The sequence below is a fragment of the Xyrauchen texanus genome, chromosome 12 (genome assembly GCF_025860055.1).
Source record: "Xyrauchen texanus isolate HMW12.3.18 chromosome 12, RBS_HiC_50CHRs, whole genome shotgun sequence".
Lineage (NCBI taxonomy): Eukaryota > Metazoa > Chordata > Actinopteri > Cypriniformes > Catostomidae > Xyrauchen > Xyrauchen texanus.
Window position 1 is genome coordinate 5,856,162 of NC_068287.1, and position 21,145 is coordinate 5,877,306.

Consider the following 21,145-nt stretch of genomic DNA (forward strand, 5'->3'; position numbering starts at 1 on the left):
AAGGAGACACATGTGACATTACTGGGGTGTTTTCTCCAGGCAAACATCTGAGAGGCATCAGACATAAGCAAAAGTCTCCATTTGCTCTTCATTTAATCTAATTGCTGTCTGGGAGAAACAATTGAGATATTATTCTGTCTTATTGGTGCACTTGTTGTGCCAACATACTGGGATAAAGAGTAAACAGCTGTCCCGGAATAGACACATGGAAAAACCAAAGTACAACATGTGCAGCTATGTGCAGAAATGGTTGCTTTAAAAACCACAAGCACTGACCTCATGCCACGGGTGGAACCCTAACAACCAGTCTCCTAGCAATTCTGACATGCAACTATTGTTTGACGGGATAGAGGAAGTTAACATTTACTCTAATTACATACTAGAATATACTGAGAGAAAGAGGCTCAATCTGTTTTGTCTTGACAATGTGATGATATTATACAGTAAGTAAATATTTACAGGTTAGATACCATGCTATACATGTCATGCAGTAGCCCTGTACGACAAATATCTAACTATCACTGCATTAAATACTAACCTCACGGTGATAGTGCACTAATCAGGTTAAAGATAATTCACCGCAGAGACCAGGGTCCACGGCCACTAGCTAAACTTTAGTCAACCTGAATACTGTCACACCCCTTGAACAGTGTCGGAGAGTAACTAATTAAATTAGCCACACTGAGGGTCTAGGTAGCTCAGTCAGTAAAGACACTGACTACCACCCCTGGAGTCACGAGTTTGAATCCAGGGCGTGCTGAGTGACTCCAGCCTGGTCTCCTAAGCAACCAAATTGGCCCGGTTGCTAGGGAGGGTAGAGTCACATGGGGTAACCTCCTCGTGGTCACTATAATGTGTGGTTCTCACCCTCGGTGGGGTGTGTGGTGAGTTGTGCATGGATGCCATGGAGAATAGCTTTTGGCACATTGTTGCACATTGTTGCACATTTAACAAATAAAATTTTGACTCCGAAGCATTGGGAAGTAATTTTAGGGAATTATTTAATGTTTAGAAAATATTTGATAATTGTTAAAGGTGCTGTAAGCAATTTTTCATGTAAATTAATGCAAAAAAATCTGGCTTCTTTAAAGATATTAATGAATAAGTGTCCTGAGATATCTCACCAGTCTCTGTGACAGCTGTAGACATTGTAAACAGCAAACAAAAATGGGTTCGTGAACCGTGGACACTGACGCTTTTAACTTGTCAATCATTTTGCTCGTTTTAATTTGAAGCAGATCATTCATAATGTTTGTCAGCGATGGTTTATTGTTAAAAAGTACTTAAATATTGAAATTTTTCACACCAAAAGCAGTCGTTTTACTTTAGAAGATGTTAATTTAAACAGTGGAGTTGAATGGATGATGTTTGTGCAGACAGTCTGTGATTTTTGGAGCTTCAAACGTCAGATCACCATCCACATCCATTATAAGGACCTGCTCAGCTGAGATATTTTTCTATTTCTCATCAAATGTGTTCTGCTGTTGAAAGAAAATCATACACACCTGGGATCTCATGAGGGTGAGTAAATGATGTGAGAATATTAATTTTTGGGTGAACTATCCCTTTAAGCAAGGTTCACACTGTACGATTTTGTCGTCGATATATTTTTCCTGCAGTCTTTAATTGCTTAGTGTGACATGCCCACAGGCGGCTGATGTGATGGCCGAATCGTATCCTCTGATGAAGATCTGGCAGTCAGAAATGTTTTGAAAGTTTTCACGCAATGTGACTGTTCTTATGACGACCAGTTTAAATAAACGTAATAAATGATGACATAACGTCGCACAGTGTGCATTAGACTTGACCAAAGATCTCACTGGGATCATATTGTACAATCTGACAAGCAACAGTCATAAAGGAATGTAAAAATCAAACAGTTATGTAAATTATGGTTCAGGCTGTGTGATTTGGACACAAAAGAATGTTCTTGTGATTATTTCTAATCTATTATTAACTGCCTTAAGCGATGATAGCCAAATCGTGAGACCTGTAAACCCTCCACGCTACAGGCTACGTTGTCCTCTGTTATTGTGTCTTTGTTTTATGGGCTTGATAAACTGAGTGAAACTGCTGAGGTCATTTCCTTATTCACAAAAGTGTAAACAATGTATTCCCCAGTGTCTTCTGAAGTTAACAGGTTAATACAGGATCAAGCGCTGTTGCACCCGTTTGAAACCACATTTCTGCTGTTTCAAGTTCATCCTGTTGCTGAAAAATGTATTCATGTCATTTTGATGCAACTTTTATGACTGAGCTAAATAATGCATATTATTCTGGATTACATCATGTGCGAATCGAGTTCTTGAGATGTTGTGGCAGGCTGAATGAGGTGACGTAAGGGTAAATGGCAGCACTCAAGGAGTAAATATGACCTTTGTTATGAGATTTCTGCTGTCATATTAAATGAATCTAATGGCACAAGCAGGCCATTGGTTGTGAAACAGGTTTGTTCAGCATTTCTTCAAACATCACGTCATTTTTATTTTCAGGGTGGTGGTTAAAGACTTAAACAATGGCACAACAGGGTTTAATGGATGCATTATTAGTATTGCTATTCTGATACTCATACTTGTTGAACAACTACAACACACCCAAATGAATTCTTTGCCATTCAATAACATGTGCTTTATCCACAGACAGCTCAATGAAACTAGCCCAAGCGGTCTGTCAAGTGAACTAAAACTAATTTCTACGACCTTTCCAGTCATTTCTGATTAGTTAATATCTATAAAATAATACTGCCCGTGTTTGTGATGCAAGTTCAAAGTCCTAAACATCTGGGATGGCATGAGGGCCATTCAGTCTTAGTTTATTCCTCTCTGAGATGAATCAAAATCACTATTGGTGAAGCAGTTCAAAGAGAAACCATGAGGTAATATGGATCGTTTCTCACCTGCAGTAGGGTTTCTTTGGGAGTAGCGAGGAGGTTGGCGGCTGAGGAGAGTTTCTGGAAAAAATCCGCAGCCAGATCGCCCAAACCAATGCTCTGAATCCAATCCATGAGTAAATCCAGGTTGGCACGAATCTGGACTCCTCTAGACCACTGGTAGAACCCACCTCCAGACCCTTAAAACATTTACACCATTTACACCATTTATTCAAGTCACAATCAGTGTTGGGGAAAACCTGTTACAAAGTACCGGCGAAAGCTTTTTTTAACTTCAATATTGGGGTGCATTTAGCCATGCTGTGTGGTAAATGGCCAGTGCTATTTCAACCGTGGTTGTAAAAGTTATGTCCTGTTGAAAAACACCTCTCAAGCGTGTTGAACAACAAGACCATTGGGATGAAGGACAGAATGAAAGAAAAATAAAAGCATACAGTTTGGAATGATATGAGGGTTGGTAAATAATGTGTGTAATAATTAGTGCTCACCTTTCTCCATGAGCGCGTTGAAGAGTGATGCGTTCGTGAAGAAGAACAGGTACGCCAGCAGTTGAGATGTGATGTCACTGTGCACCTGGAAAATGTTGAGTAGTTGTAGTGCCTGCTTCAGCATGTCTAGGATCTGGCTGACTGCTGCAGGCATGCACAGCTGACCACTCTCAGAGAAAGGATTACTGTCCAACAGCCCCGGTAACACAGTATACATACTCTAACAGAAGGGAAATCATGTTCTTTTACTGTGCTGATCAATCCCTCAAAAAAAGTGTTCAGATTAAGACTCCGCTAATGTGAATGTTGCTAGCCTAAATACTTGACAGAAAGATGTCTAGCAGCTATATTAATTCTCACCGACATACACTGGTGGCCAAAAGTTTGGAATATTGTACAGAATTTGCTGTTTCAGAAGGAAATTGGTACTTTAATTCAACAAAGTGGCATTCAACTGATCACAAAATATACATTTATGTAAAAAACAGCAAAAGTCATTTTTGATCAAATTTAGACAGGCCCCATTACCAGCAGCCATCACTGCAAAAGCTTATCCTTGAGTAATCATAAATTGATCATTTGGTTCTAGAAAATCACTTGTCATTATATCAAACACAACTGAAAGTTGTTTGGCTCGTTAAATGAATCTTAACGTTGTCTTTGTGTTTGTTTTTGAGTTGCCACAGTGTGCAATAGACTGGCATGTCTTAAGGTCAATATTAGGTCAAAAATGCCAAAAAATAAACTGCTTTCTCTAGAAACTCTTCAGTAAATCATTGTTTTGAGGAATGAAGGATATACAATGATTGAAATTGCCAAATGGAAGATTTCATACAAAGATGTAACTACAGTCTTTAAAGTCAAAGGACAACTGGCTCTAACAAGGACAGAAAGAGATGTGGAAGGACAGATGTGCAACTAAACAAGAGGATAAGTACATCAGAGTCTCTAGTTTGAGAAATAGACACCTCACATGTCCTCAGCTGACAGCTTCATTGAATTCTACCCGCTCAACACCAGTTTCATGTACAACAGTAAAGAGAAGACTCAGGGGTGCAAGCCTTATGGGAAGAACTGTAAAGAAAAAGCCACTTTTGAAACAGAAAAACAAAAAGAAAGGTTAGAGTGGGCAAAGAAACACAGACATTAGACAACAGATAATTGGAAAAGAGTGTTATGGATCTTAACCCCATTGAGCTTTTGTGGGATCAGCTAGACTGTACGGTGCATGAGAAGTGCCCGACAAGACCGTCACATCTATGACAAGTGCTACAGGAAGTGTGGGGTGAAAGGTCACCTGAGTATCTGGACAAACTGACAGCTAGAATGTCAAGAATCTGTAAAGCTGTCATTGCTGCACATGGAGGATTTTTTGATGAGAATTCTTTGAAGTAGTTTAAGTTTATTTTAAAAATGTAATAGTAATTTTTCATGTTATTATCAGTTGAATGACACTTTGGTGAATAAAAGTACCAATTTCCTTCCATAAGAGCAAAATCTGTACATTACTCCAAACTTTTGGGCACCAGTGTGTATTCACAGATTACACATATGATATATATACATAAAATATTTATTCTATGCTAGGACTCTTCCTCAAAACACTACACTTAAATTAAAACTGGACGTGGCCCCCAACATGCATGTTTTATGAATGTATACTTGGAATATCTATTTATAAATCTGAATATGTATATTGTTAGAAATCTGAATATATAGTTAGAATTCTGAAAATAATGTAAAAAATTCTGAAAGTTAGAAATCTGAATATATGAGGTTAGAATTCTGAACATAGTTATAAATCCTGAAAATATTGTCAGAAATCCAAATATTTATAGTTAGAGTTCTCAAAATATAGTTAAGAATTGTGAAAGGTAGAAATCTGAATATACAGTATGTATACAGATGTTAGAATTCTGAATAAATTTATAAATTCTGAAAATATAGTTCAAAATCCTGAAATTTAAAAATCCAAATATATGTAGTTACAATTCTGAATATAGTTATAAATCCTGAAAATAGTTACAAAATCAGAATATAAATAGTTAGAATTCTGAAAAAATAAAAAATAAAAAATAATAATAATAATAATAATATATATATATATATATATATATATATATATATATATATATATATATAAATATAAATATAGTAGTTCATATTTTGAATGAAGATATACATCATGAAATTAGAATTACAAGTGTGAATATATTATATTAGGGTAGACCGATATATAGATTTTACCGATTTATCGGTGTCGATAGTTGCTTTTTGGAATGTCGATCGTTGTCATAATTTCGTCATTTCAAAATAAGAGTCCCCTATGTGTTTTTGGCTTGTTTAAACTAAAAAGTCCCACATTATGCACCAAATCTTGGTTATTTTTAGGATTTTGTCTTTGCCATAGAAAAAAAAGGGGTCTGAATACTTTCTGAATGCACCGTGTGTATACAGTAGTTAGAACCCTGAATATAGTTTTAAATCCTCAAAAGAAAGCCTATTTGTTTCCCTGTGTATGGTTGAACAACAGTACATTTACATGAAAATGATATATATATGAAAATCATACAGTATACATACATTTTCATGTAAAAATGTACTGTTGTTCAACCACGTAGGGCAACAACAAAATAGGCTTAATAGTGAATATACAGTATGTGCAGTAGTGAATATCTGCATACTTCAGAACAAATGCAGAACAAAACCCAAAATATTTAAGAGATGTTTGACTATGAGTGCTTTTAGTGGAGAATATAGAGCCATTAGCATTGCTCTGTGCACTTCCTGAATATCGCGTCTGAGCCGATAGGAAGCACAGCACTGGCATACTTCCTCTCAGCGGGGTGATATGTGTCTGTGACTGTGCTCTGGTGAATGTCTCCTCCCAGACTGCCCATTGTTACCATAGCAGTGATAGTGTTGGGAATCAATCAGATAAGTCTAACCTAGCAGATGCTTTTCACAAACACACTCACTTTGTCCAGTGACTAAACTACAGCTCCCCCTCATGAACTGATAACAGCATTTTGTAAACAAATAAACATCACAGCGATAATCGTGCCAGATGGACACTCGGGCAAGACAGAGAGCCCATGGGGGCGTTTTTATCACAGGGTAAACAATAACAATGTACTGAACCAAAACACTGACAAAGGGGAAGATAAAAAATGGATCAGGAAGTACAAGGAAAGAAGAAAAGAGGGAAGTTCTGGCAATTTTGTCAATACAACCCATTTTACTTCCCTTATGTGCCATATTATTATTTGAAATAGGTATAAAAACCGACAGGACTCTGTTTATCCATCAGTTTATCCATCAGATTGGATTCAAATCTGCAACAATGGTCAATAAATGTGGCTTTTTTTGCTCAAATCACACTTTAATAACACTGGATGCACTCAAGGCATGTGCTGAGGTCATTGAGTAACTAAACGGAGCCAAAGGTCTCACCCCATCATGACTCCTCTATGACAGACACATTCTGCGCTTCCGTTTAAATCCATGACATCACAGCTTTCATCAGCACACTCAGTGTGTGACTAAGAGAAGCCTACCATTCACATCAATGGCCACACATCCCCCTGTATCATGACAACTCATACCAGACAATAGTGCAGCAAAATAAAAGCAGCAAAGTACATGACTGATTCATGAAACTGGATATACATGATTTAGCTGGTGTGAAAAGCTACAAGGAAAGAATGCAATGGTATTACAATTAGTGGTTGACCAATATGGGGTTATAATGGAAAATGCTGATATTCAGTGTGTATATACAGTGGCAAGAAAAAGTATGTGAACCCTTTGGAATTAGCTGGATTTCTGCATTAATTGTTCATAAAGTGTGATTTTCATCTTCATCAAAGTCACAAGTTTGGACAAACACAATGTGGTTAAGCTAACAACACACACATAATTATTATCTCTCATGTCTTTATTGAACACATCCCATTAAACATTCACAGTGCTGTGAAAAAGGAAGTGAACCCTTGGATTTAATAACTGGTTGATCCTCGTTTGGCGGCAATAACCTCAATCAAGCCTGTCCAGTAGCTGCGGATTAGACCTGCACAACGTTCAGAAGGAATTTTGCACCATTCTTCCTTACAGAACTGCTTCAGCTCAGACATTTTCTTAGGATGTCTGGCGTGAATGGCTCTCTTGAGGTCATTCTCTATTGGGTTAAGATCTGGGCTCTGACTGGGCCACTCCAAAAGGTGGATTTTCTTTTTTTGAAGTCAATCTGTAGTGGATTTACTTTGATGTTTAGGTTCATTTTCCTGATGCATCACCCAACTTCTACTGCGCTTCAGCTGGCACACAACCACCCTGACATTATCCTGTAGGATATCCTGATAAACTTGGGAATTCATTTTTCCTTTAATGATGGCAAGTGGTCCAGGCCCCAAAGCAGCAAAGCAGCCCCAAATCATGATGTTCCCTCCACCGTACTTCAAAGTTGGGATGATGTTTTCATGTTGGATTGCGTTGCCATACATAGTGCTGCGTGTTCTTCCCAAACAACTCAACCTTTGTTTCATCAGTCCACAAAATATTTTCCCTGTAGCATTGTGGAGTGTCAGGATGGCCTTTGGCAAACTTCTGCCCCACAGCAATGTTTTTGTTGGAAAGTAGTGGCTTCCTTCGTGGTGTCCTGCCATGGACACCATACTTGCTTAATGTATATACTACATTATATAGTAAAATTATGAACATAGATATTAACCAGTTCCAATGATTCCTTGAAAAAGTCTTTAGCTGTCACTCTAGGGTTCATTTTTCCTAATTGAGCATTCTGCGGTGTGCCCTTTGAGTCATCTTGGCTGGACGGCCACTTCTAGGGAGAGTAGCCACAGTACTAAATCATCTCCATTTATAGACAGTTTGTCTAACTGTGGACAGATAAATATCTAAACTCTTCTTACCCATTCTAGCTTTATGCAAAGCAACAATTCTCATTCGTAAGTCTTCTGAGATCTCTTTTTTTGCAAGGCATATTTGAGTTCTTTTTATAAATCAAAGTAGCTCTAACTTACACCTCCAATCTCATTTCATTAATTAGATGGCAGATTTTCAACTCCTCACTGTAATTAGCATTTGATGACGTCATTAGCCTTGGGGTTCACATACTTTTTCCAACCTACACTGTGAATGTTTGAATGATGTATTAATTGTACAAGAACAATACAATAATGTGTGTTATTAGTTAAAACAGATTGTTCAATATTGTAACTCTGATGAATATTAAACCAGATTTTAGGACAAGTTTATACATAAATTCAGGTACTTCCAAGGGGTTCACATACTTTTTCTTGCCCCTATATATATAATATATATATATAATATATATCTTTTTTGTATGTGCAATACAATATCTGAAAAACTTTAGTTTTTTAAAGTTACATCAATACTCGCTGGCAAAAGTAGTTTGTTGTAGGGAAAGTTACATTATAATTAAAGAAGCTGAACTACTGTCACACTAATGAAAAATGTAAGTTGCACTCTTTTAGTTAGTTACTCCCCAACACTGGTGGGCATTATGACTACTTTAACTGGACACTCATCTGCCCATTTGGTGATGAAAGCCGAATCTTTCCTGGACAGGAAACAGATGAGCTCTCTGAGTCCAAATGTACAAGACCACAGCTGCTTCCCCATCAACTCAACACCCTGCAGAGGAAGAGTAACTGTGCACTTTCTGTCTGCTTCACTGTCAGCCCTCTTGAAGGAATACGTAAAAAAAAAAAAATGGAATACAAAAGGACACATTTTTAAAGAAACGTTACGCAACTCGTGCCATACGACAGTAGTGACCACAATTAAAGAAGTCTTAAAAGTAGTCGGAATACTGCAAGTCTTCTGAAGCCCAACATCAGCTATGTGTGAGTAGCAGACCGATATTGAAGGCGTTGATCATCTTTCCCTCTGTCAAAACTTGATTCTAGCGCATATCTAAATAAAAAAATGGTGCATCAGTGTTGAAGCCAAACGACATTGGCTCATATGTGTGTAGAAACTGAATGTGTTGAAGCATTTAAATAGTTGTTGTTTTGTTTTGTTTTGTTGTCATCTTTGGAAATATCTTCAAAAAACTGGAAAAAATAAAACAACAAAAAATGTGTTCTACAGAATAAAATAACAGTAAACAGGTTTGATATGAGGGTGAGTGAAAAATGAGAGAATTTTCATTTTTGAGTGAACTATTTGAACCCATGACCTTTCAGGGGACAGGGCTGCAGTGTTTGAACCATGAAGGACTTAACCTCTATTTTTCCGCAAAGTTAATCTGTAACTGACCTGTCACATATTTGGAATATCTCCTCTCTGACCCTCATTACAAGGAGACTACAGCACCTGGATGTTCTGCACCATCAAACTGACATAACCCACTAGTGCAAAGGTGAATGAGTTTCATTCTTGTTTCCTTGAAAGTGTACCATGCTGTTATTCTTCAAAAGTAAAAAGCAAAAGTCCACCCAAAAATGAATATTTTGTAGTCATTATTTAATCACCATCATGTTCCAAACCTGTGGGCTACTATTTATTCGTTTAAACACAAAAAGAGAAATTTTTGAAGCTTTTATGATGCTTTTTTGTCCCTTTTCGAGCTTGAAAGACATGGTCACTATGAGGTGGTGTTGTCTAGAAATAAGCTAGGTAAAAATGTACCAGAAATTCTTCTTTTGTGGTACATGAGAAGAATAACAGCATGGTGTGAGTAAATTAGGGATACACTGATGTATCCGCTGGCAATATTTATCAGCCAATTATTGATCAAATTTAATCCATTGGCATTTCGGAAATAAGCATAAAAACTCAGATATGAAAAAACGATGGTTGATTTAAAATGAATTAGTAACACACTTTGTAAAATCTTTGTGAATTTCAATGCACAATCCAGAAATAATAATAGCCACAATATTTACAAGGGTTGGACCTATACTACTCTACTAAGAACATGTAATATTACATTTTATTTCAATTAAATATGAATGTTAAAAAACTGCCATAAACGGATGTATCACTTGTAAAAGGCTACATGATGAGAGGAAACCACTAAAAATGCTTTGAAACCAGCAGAATTTGACCTCTGAGACATCAGTATGATATGCATCAATGCTGCGTGATTGATTGAATTAAGATTGAAATCATAATATGACCAAGCGTGTTACTTAACCTTAAAACTGAAGTATGTACATTTTTCGTTGTTAAAATACCTTTTCCTATCCCAGCTGAATATGCAGAGACAGCCTTAAGTAAGACATTCATAGGTTAATTTTCTTGAAAACTGTAAAAACTGTGTATTTGTGGCACTATGAAAATTCCTCAGATTATTTATAGCGACCCGTCTCAAGAGAGACACTGATTTGACCAATGGTTTGAGTTGGGGGTGGGACTATCTGTTTGTTTGATCGTTGACAGAAGGGGGCGTATTCACAAAGCTGTTTTGAAAACAACGTTTATTTTTGAATTTCCACTCGGTGGCGCAGAAATTACATACTTCATCATTAAAAGGATGCGTTTATGCATTCAATGATCCAGTCAGCACTGTCTGAGCAAGCAGCACCCTCTAGCAATCTGAATGGCATTATCCATGGTCCATTATACCACTATATTACAAAATGTAAAAGGATGTTTTTTCCTTTGGTTTAAACCTTTTATTTTTCCATTATGTGGTTGACATTTACGTGGAATTGCGTGGAATTTCTGTGGTAATTTTTTAAACAATAAATATAAAGTAAAACAATGATTTGATGACAAAATAAGGTTAGTGGCAAAATATAAGTATCGGCCTATGGTTTTTTGTTAAAATCATATCGGTTGGAGTAAATAATGACAGAATTTTCATTTTTGGGTACACTATACCTTTAAGACATGCATCAAGTATAAATACAGATAAATCCAGCAAGAAAATAAATGTTGAAGTCAAAACATTCCATGCTAGTTCAGTAGTATTAAAGGACAGATAACGGCCATTGGTTCGAACCTTGAGAAAACACAGTTAATGTTTGTTTTTGATTCTTTGGAAGAATAAGACAAGCTATCTCGCCCACCAATACAGACAGCCAATCTCTATTTCTCCACTGACTTGTTATGACTGAACTCTGGCTGGCTCACTGGAAGCACAGAATGGTGTTTACAAGGGTATGTCCTGTTTCACATATTTCACATCCGTTTAGGGCTATGAGGAAAAAATGTTGGTCGGGCAATATTTCAAAAAAATTATATATCTTGATATTTTTCAGCCTTTTGATGACATATGATATATATCCTCCACCGTACAGCCATTGTAGCCAATTAGATTTAAATTGTTCTAATCATGGCATGTTTTCGACAGCGTTTTTTATTAAAATGATCACAAGGAAGAAGGATATTTAATCAGTTTAATTTATGTCCACCAATAAAAGAATGTATTGTAATAAACAGCGATATTAAACATTTTATTACATGTTAAGTGCCACGTGGAAACTTCCGCATTTTTTGGAATTGATACTTTGAAACGGACAGTTTGAACTGAATCACGTAAATGAATAGCACTTAGGCCTACCTACTCTAACACAGCTTGTTTTCAATCAGAGAAACTATTAATAAATCTGTTTTAACATACTTGACAGTGATGAGACAAAGAAGTTTATGAAACTAGTCTAATGACACACTTTTTAGGAAACTTAGTTGCCCAAAAAAAGGTAATCTTTTCCTCATTTGAACAATAAAACTTTTATAAAATTAAACACAAAGTGTGTGATTTTTGTGCCATAAGCACCAATAAAGAATTTAGAAAAAATAATCACTGTATTCAAACAGCCATTGGTCAGACCAACAGACACTGCAGCCAAGTCCAACAACAAATGGTATTTTAACATCTAAATAAAGGCATTAGACAGCCTTGATACTTACTTTGGTGAGATAATAGACACACTGCTGGAAGCTGAACATGATGACCTCCTCCAGCACTGTCATGGCCTCCTCACTGGCAGTACGTGTGGACTGGATCTCTGAATCCAACCATTCTGATGCAGATGGAGACATTAAACTTTAATTGCACAATCACAACATACCTCAGTATTGACAGAGTATTGACTGCTACCAGTATACTTGAACTCTAAAAACTGATCATCTGTTGGATTAAACCAATAACTAAGTAATAAGGCACGAGAGGCCTTGTTTTGCAGTGATTTACCATGGTTAAGTGAGTCATGCCAAACAACCTTTTTATAACAACAGTAAATTATTGTAACAGAGTGATTTAATATAAAATATATTAATAATAATAATCAAAATAAACAATTCTTCCACCAAATAATATAGTTCCTTATCCTAACTGTTGGCAATTAGAACAATTATTCTATGAATTAATGTTTAGCGCATTAATAAAGAATGCATTTGATGGGCTGTCATACCTTATCACCATTCTATGAGTTTCCACTCATCCAATCATATTTCAAAAAGAACTATCCAATTTATAATGTTTTTAAAGCACAACAAAAACTCAGACAGGACGAGTACCTTTGTCCTGTTCCTGTGTGTCCTGCTGTCTCCATGTTAAGAGCAGAGGAACCTCATGCTGGATGAAGTGCAGCAGCTCAATGGAGTTGGACATCCACAGTATCAGCGGCTGCAGGCCTGACATCAGATCCTTCATGTTCAACACATGCATCATCACTGACTCCTCCTCAACATTACTGGAGCTTCTGCAGCGTACACAACACACTGATCACACAAATAATCAAAAACTGGAATACATGGCATACTCTATCCTTCCATCCATTCATCTATCTATCCAATCAAGCAACCATTTACCTATCTGTCCAAGCAACCAATCAACCACCCGGCCAGCCAGCCAACAATCCAACCAAACAAACCACTGAACAGACCAACCAGCCAGCCATCCAACCAATCCACCCAACCAAATAAACAACCATCTATCTTTTAAACCAAGCGACCATTTAGCTATCTGTCAGACCAACCAATCAGCCAGTCATCGAACCAAACAAACCACTGAACAGACCAACCAGCCAGTCAGCCAGCCAACCAACCGACCATCTTACCGTCCACCCAACCAAACATCCATCTTTCTTTTCAACCAAGCAACCATTCATCTAACTTTCTGACCAACCAATCAGCTATCCAGCCAAAAAGCCAACCAAGCAAACCACTGAACAGACCAACCAGCCACCTAGCCAACCAGCCCACCCAGCCAAACTTCTTACCATCCATCCACCCACCCAACCAAATAAAAATCTTTTCAACTTTTTTACTGTATCTGTTTGACCAACCAATAAGTCAGCCAGCTGAGCAACTAACAAGCAAGACAGCCAATAAAACCACCTAACCAAATGTCTGTCTCACCATCCAACCAAACAACCATTGTCTATTTAGATTTTCATCCTGTCTAACAAACCAACCAACCAGCCAACCAACCACACAAACACCCAACTAAGAACTGTCTAACCATCCACCCAAACAAACAACCATCCATCTAACTTTCCAACCAAGCAAACATCTGTTTGACCAACCAATCAGCCAGCCAGCCAACCAACCAACCAACCAGCAAAACAAACCACCCAACCAACCATCTGTTTAACCACACAACCAAACAACCATTCATTAATTTATCTTTCTAACCAAGCAACCATACAACCAACCAATTAACCCACCAATCAACCAACCCACCAACCAACCAGCCAACCAAACAAACCATCTAACCAACCATCTGTCTAACCATTCAACCAAACAAAACAACCATCCATCTATCTTTCCAACACAGTAACCATTCATCTACAGGTATCTGTCAGACCAACCAATCAGCCAGCCAGCCAAACCAGCCAACCAACCAAACAAACATTCGTCCATTTATTTTTTTCCAACCAAGCAACCAATCATATATCTCTCCAACCAAACAATCAATCAATTGACCAACCAACCAGCCAGCCAGCCAGCCAGCCAACCAAACCACCCAACCAACAGTCTGTCTAACCATCCACCCAACCAAACAACCATTCATCTATCGTTCCGACCAAGCATCCATTCATCTATTTTTCTGACCAACCAATAAGCCAGCCAGCCAGCCAACCAACCCACCAACTAAATCTATCAATTTATCTGTCTGTCTCTTTGACTGTCCATACATCTAGAAATAATCTGAGAAAAAGAAAAGTTGGTACATCTTGGTCCAATGAAGCCACTGGCTTCATAACCTCTAATATTTAAGCAATAGCAAGAGCTCTCTAAGTTTTTGTCTTTCTACTTTGAATTGCATAAAAAGCAGCAACAAAAGCAAACTAAATCAAAGGAAGTTCAGATCACATATGGGAAGTGAACCAATTAAGCCCAACCAAATCTAAGTTTTACATGTTTTCTTATATACTGTAAATGTTAACAGCCTTCCAATAGAATTTGTATTAAATCAAAGATTAATCTCTCATCTAAACACTTATGTTATGTTTTGTGATAAACTGACAAAATTGAGTTACTTTATTTAACTGAAAACAGATTCAGTACGTAGCATTAACAAGTTTAATATGAGGTTCAGTGAGCTTATGGAACGATAGGGTTCAGTGGAAAATATACCTAAATAATTCAAAGTAGTGTCAATGTAAACACTATATTTTACAACAAAGCATGTTTTCTATTGTTGTTTAAACAAATAAAATAATTATTCTGCTTTTCAAATGCACTGTTCCTAATAAGCCAACATGAAAATAAAGTTATATTTCTGGATTATAATTACAGACAGAGCACTACATCTTATTTAAGCATAAGCGGCTTCTAAAATATTTTAATTTAATGAGATTATTAGCCGTTTTTATTCATTTATTTTGTTTTACTGCATCTATCTTTGTCCAGCACGCTCCAGAAACTCATGAAATCCATCTTTTCAAATACAAAGAAAATAAATAATATCAAGTATCAATTGGTTTATTTATCATTCCTCGCCTGGTATGTTCATCTGACTCCAGAAAAATAACTTTTTTGGAGGTCATCAAAAACAGTGAAGAAATGTCCAAAATGGCTGCCAAACCGTGGTAGCACATGTTCCCAAATACCTCAAGAACGAAACATTTGATTGGCTCCAAATAAAAAGTAATATGATGCCAACAAATATTTGCATTTCATCTGCAACATTTTTTTTTTCTCTTGCTTTCCATCTTTTTTATATTTTAAAATAAATCAGTAAATGGGCTTATATGGTATGTGGGCTTAATTGGGTCACTTCCCCTAGCCGTTGAGTTTCATTTCACCCTTTAGTGCTTCTGTTTTAACCAAGGGCGTAGATTTTGCTTGAATATTGGGGGGTTGCAGCATGAAGCATCTACATGTTTCCATTGATCATGCTATAAATGTTGGGGTGGGGTTGTACTTGCTTGTTTTAATTATTACCCCACCCCATCCCCCTGGTTTTAACCACAAATCTTTTCACCTCACCACAATATGGAGGGAAACAATTGCCAATCAGGATGTGACCATGCAGGCAGAAAATATCAGCTAATAAAAACACGCCAGCTCTTTGATAGTCAAATACACAATTTATACAACAGACAATCACAGCCTGAGCCACATTAACACTACTAACTAAGATCTGCAGACAGATTTATTACTGGACATTTCAGTGGTTAATGATGGTACTCAAGTGGTCACGGTTTGGCATTACATTGAAAACAAGATAAACATCTAAGGCACCATGGGTGATAATAAGTTAGATACTGTTGATCTTTATCATCTCTGCTCTTATTTCAGGGGCATGTGAAATAAAAGAAAAGCTTTCTCACATGTCTGGCTGCAGAGCTGCAAGTTCCTTTGTTCTTTCCTGTGGAGGGAAAAAATACATCTCAGAAGAACAGTTCTGCTATTGTGTGGCATAATCTTTTATCTCTGATGGGTCATTGCTGTTATGCTGTGCATTTTCAAGTTCCCATCGGGTTGGAAAAAATATTAAACTTGCATAAAGTCACAGTACATTTTTCAGTAGCAAGACAATAGTTTTATCTCATTGTATCTTTTGTTGGTTGTTTGTGTGTAGTCTAAAGACTTCCACTCACCCACGTGGTGAGCTGGACCTGATTGGCGATACCTAGCAGTAATTTCCGCAGGTGAACCAACTCAAAGTTAGTGGCCGACTGCTGAATGCACAGGCAAAGCAGAAATGCTGAAGTAACTTTGGGTTCTTCTCCCACTGGATCCACCATGCTGAAAATCTTCTCCAAGACCTGATCTTCATACTGCAGCTGGTAGGACAGCGACACCACCTTACCGTCCAGGTCCCTCCAGCGGGCTGCCGCTTTAAGGGGCTTTGTCCTCCTAATGGAGGATCTGCATAGTTTACAAGGGACCATTGTGGCAGGGGGACACAGGGTGGCCATCCAGGATGGGGTCTGGAAAGCTCCTTTGTCAGTAGGATCTTTAAACATGAAGAGATAATATTGACCGAGCCCCACCAGGTCTCCTGGACACAACTCCACCTCGTCATAAAGCGGGACTCCGTTGTGTGTAATGGGAGCGCCGTGAAAGGGTCTGAGCTTGGTTAACATCTTGCTAACGTCACTGGGTTGGTCACTGGTGGCGTCTAGACGCTGTACGCAACAATGTTGGGGCAAAATATCGGGGGCAAAGAGTAGGACGTCCACCTTTAAGGTCTCCTCGTCCTTACCAGAAATGGATTCACTGGAGCAGCCAAATACACATCTGTTCCCGCTCATCAGATAGATAAGAAAGTCCTGCAACAAGGACAAACAAGGAATTAACTCAAGCGAGATAACTGTCAGTACATCTACACAAAGAGATATAATCCAGCTACATCAAGCATTCACATAGCCAAACTATAGTCTTCATCTGTCTGTCCAACATGTCGCAATGCATAATTAAATATTTGACGGAAGGATGTAAACTGAGGAAGTGCTGGTAAAACACAATGCACATCACCTCTAGAGGTCAACCGTTATATTGGTTTTGCAGATTAATTGGATATTGGCAGAAATAAACCGCTGATAGTTCGTCTATATTTTGGTTTTTTCCCCTCTGATCTACTGTTGATTAGTTACTGCTCATATTTATATATGAGAATGTTTACTTTGTAGTGTAGAGGTTGACCAATATATCGATTTTGCCAATAGCTACTTTCGGAACTCTCGATTTTCGTAATGGTTAGTAAATAGCTCATGTGGATGATATATGTAATTGAACTAGTTCAAAAATATCCCTACGTGAAATTATAGAATGTTTTTGTAGATAAAATGGTTATTTAAATATTTTTACGTGCTTTTGTGAATACAAATTATGCAATAAATATAATATGCGATGACATATTTTAACTAGAGGTCGACAGATATTGTTTTTTTCAGGCCGATGCCGATCTTTTGAAATCCGGGTCGGCCGATGGCCGATTAATGCTGCCGATTTAATTTGGCCGATATTTGGCCGATATGTGCTTGTTTTTAACCTCTTATTTGAACCTTTTATTTGAAAGATAAAATGTAACACAAATAATTACTTAGGATAGACAACATTTCTCAACAATTACATTTATTGAACACTTGACCAATCTGCACTTGTACACTTAAAATTAAAAATGTATAATGTAAAAACATATTGTATAAATAATGTATAACAAATATATTAAATAAACAAAGCAGGTGTTACGAACTGCTCCGAGACACGAAGGTTGATATCCAAATGCAGCTTTAATTAAGGGGCAATCCAGACACGTAATCCAATATTCAGAGCATCCAAGAGAAGCACAGGCATAACTAGGGATGGGCATCGTTAAGGTTTTAATGGTATTACTATCTTACCGATACCGCTAATCGATCCGGTACTTTAACGGTATTCTTAGCGGTTCTTTTTGTTTATATATATATATATATTACACAAATATAAACGTTATATAGGCACAGTGATTTAATTTCAGGAAGGTCTCCTAACATTACTGTTCAGGTGTGGTCTAAAAAGAAATCTAATAAAGTAATCAATTGTAAAATAACACTGCATAGTTTATCATAGATAGATTAATGCTTATTAATGCAGAAGTTATTCATTCAAGAGCTGTAAGTGATTTTCTCTTTGCCTTTTGTTGTTTGATTCGCAGTAATGGCTCAATCGTCACGTTTAATAGACAGCTTCCCCTTTAAGACCGAGTTCAGATCTAATAGGCTCCTGATGCAGCATATTTTCTCCCCAACTATTTCCATAACTACGTCCATTTAAGACATAAACTGTGTTTAAGTGAATCTCCAAGCCGGTCGTTTTGACATATTTTTGTGTATAGTTGATTGTTTAGACGCGCACATGAAACCCAAATAGTCTATACTTTGCTTGTCTCGTTGCGGTGTGTTTCGGAGCGTGCGCCGCCTTGGGAACGGTATCTCTTGCGCTCTTTTTATTATTAAACGCGTCCCGCAATTTAGCAACAGTAGCTAGACTGCATTTTACAACAATCACCGATCGTGCTGATTCTGACGTTAAGTTTGAGTTTTAGGGAGAAATGTCAGTGCACCGCTGTGAAGGGAAGGAAGTTGTGCTAGACAGAATGCGGCTTATGTATCAATATTCTTTTTATAATCTTTGGAAGGTGAAATCTAAAATAAAATCAGACTAATATCACAGATCTAAACCAGGCTATGTCTGAATGTTTCGTTCTGTCACTCATTAAGCAGGGCTCGTGTTGTGCTCGCTGTGGCACCGCGTGAGATCTCTCTCTCTCTCTCTCTCTGACTGCGAATAGCTAAATTGCATCACAGACAAATGGTTTCATATTATTATACATAGAAATGGCTGGCGAGATAAAATAACTTTCTCTTTATAGCAATAATAAATGTATTTTCTTAATTTCTCCAGTACCGACAGCAGAACCGGTAACGTCCGAGCTTACCAAAGCCAGTCCTTCAACAGCCTATACTGCGTTGGTATATTTTTATTACTTATTTATCTGCATTGAGTGACAACCCTCTCAAATATAAGACACACAAACAGAACAAATAAAAGTCTCAGATTCACTGTCTGTAATTGCTAAATTCTTGCTTCCTTATTGTGACATGATAGCAACCCTTCTGCTGTGATAATGCAACTTCAACTACGCTATCAATATCCAAAGTAGCCGAACGTCATGTCAACTATCGCGTTTGTCACGTTTTTCTTGAAGTTGGCAGTAACATATCAAAAGTTTTTAATTAAATCTAAAGAAGTTATACAAATTTAACCCTTTTCTCCAAGGAACTTAGCTCCTTCCTTAGGCACTGGATGAGGTCTGCTCACTCTGCTGGAAAATGATTCTAGGGGCAGCGTGCGTCGAACACGTGTTCCACAACAACACTAGGCTGCCCACAGATGCGCCTGCCCAATAATCGGCTTGATATGCGTGGATATTGGCCGATGCCGATTATGTAAAAAATGCAAAAAATCGGCCAATTAATCGGTCGACCTCTAATTTTAACCCATGCCCACCTGTCCGATAAGTGTCAAAAATAACGAAATAAATTCGACCATACTCTTCAGTGTGCTATTTAAATTAGGAGTAACTATAACTCAGCAAAATACAGTTTCAAATTAGCTTCCAAACAATGCTGAAACTTAACTAACCAACAGTGGTGTAAAACCAGATTATTGCCATCAAGTCTTTAATCTTCCTATCAACAATCATTTGTAAAAAAAACCTCATTACTCGTAACAGTATGAGGAAGTGTGGATGACCTTGTCTAAACTCTTCATTAGCCCACACTGTATCAAAACAGTGTCAAAACAGACAGATTGGTTTGATCTGTAGAAGTGCCTCTCACTACTATCAGAATTGATTGACATAGAGCTGTTGTAAATATCTTAATCTCAGAAAATCTCCTGAGCACCTGCTATAGGCTGTAAACTCACTCTCATTCACCTCTTTAACTTACTCTTTGGTCTGGCATGAAGGAACAAGCCGATGAGTATCCGGTAGGGTTGGGTGACCAATGTCTTATTTGACGTTATGAGTAACTGTATAAAATGGTAATGGTATGCATTTATGATGGAAATATATATTTTTTTCTGTTTTAAACTTGAAGGACTTGATAGAAGCTCCACAAAATGACGTGGTTGAAGAACTTTTTGTCTATAGATAAAACTGTTGGTCACTGTTGCGCTCTATTGGGTGGCAGAACTAGTTCTCTCTGTGACTAAGCTCTGCTACTGCCATGGCTGAGTGCAGGCATAAAACAATGCTGATTATTACCTGCAGTAAATGACAGTCCGGCGTGTGTCAACATGTCCCTGGAATTTAACTCCTGATAAAAGGGCAGCATCAACACAAGGCAATACTCATATAACTACTTAGTAAATTAACCACAAACCAGTGCATTCTTCTTACACATAAACCATGAGCAAATGAGTAAAAGAATCACACAAACCATTGAGAGGTGCCTAAAAATACACAATGATAAAGACGGTTGCATATTAAGTTAACATGAAATCAAAATGGACCTTATTTACTTTCTTAGTACGCATTCCTAGTAACTGTATTTGATTCTACGGAGCATGTTATTCAAAAAAAAAAAAAAAGAATGTTTGTCTTGTAGTGTTAATCAAAACGTAATAACTTGCTCCACCACTGAAACCACTTATGACACAAATCCCTCCTTTTTAAGCCCTCCTCTCAGGGGCGTAGCCATACATTTCTTCTCTTAAAAGCTCTACCTCCCACTCTTTCTCCGACCCTTTTTCTTTTGAATGTCTGATTTTGGATTCATTTCTGCAGATACATTAAATAAGCAATGTACATCATGACTTGTAGTCAATTTGG

General features: G+C 37.5%; 1 protein-coding gene across 1 annotated transcript in view; it reads right to left on the reverse strand.

Moving 5' to 3' along the window:
• LOC127653318 (ras-associating and dilute domain-containing protein-like) overlaps positions 1 to 21,145 on the reverse strand; it is a 59,005-nt gene that overhangs the window by 19,689 nt on the left and 18,171 nt on the right. The window contains exons 5-10 of the mRNA XM_052139969.1: positions 16,422 to 17,096; positions 16,152 to 16,189; positions 12,889 to 13,073; positions 12,280 to 12,392; positions 3,379 to 3,598; positions 2,897 to 3,069 (exon numbers count right to left, since the gene is read on the reverse strand). Of these exons, the coding sequence (XP_051995929.1) occupies positions 2,897 to 3,069; positions 3,379 to 3,598; positions 12,280 to 12,392; positions 12,889 to 13,073; positions 16,152 to 16,189; positions 16,422 to 17,096 (1,404 nt within the window). The remainder of the gene's footprint in view (positions 1 to 2,896; positions 3,070 to 3,378; positions 3,599 to 12,279; positions 12,393 to 12,888; positions 13,074 to 16,151; positions 16,190 to 16,421; positions 17,097 to 21,145) is intronic.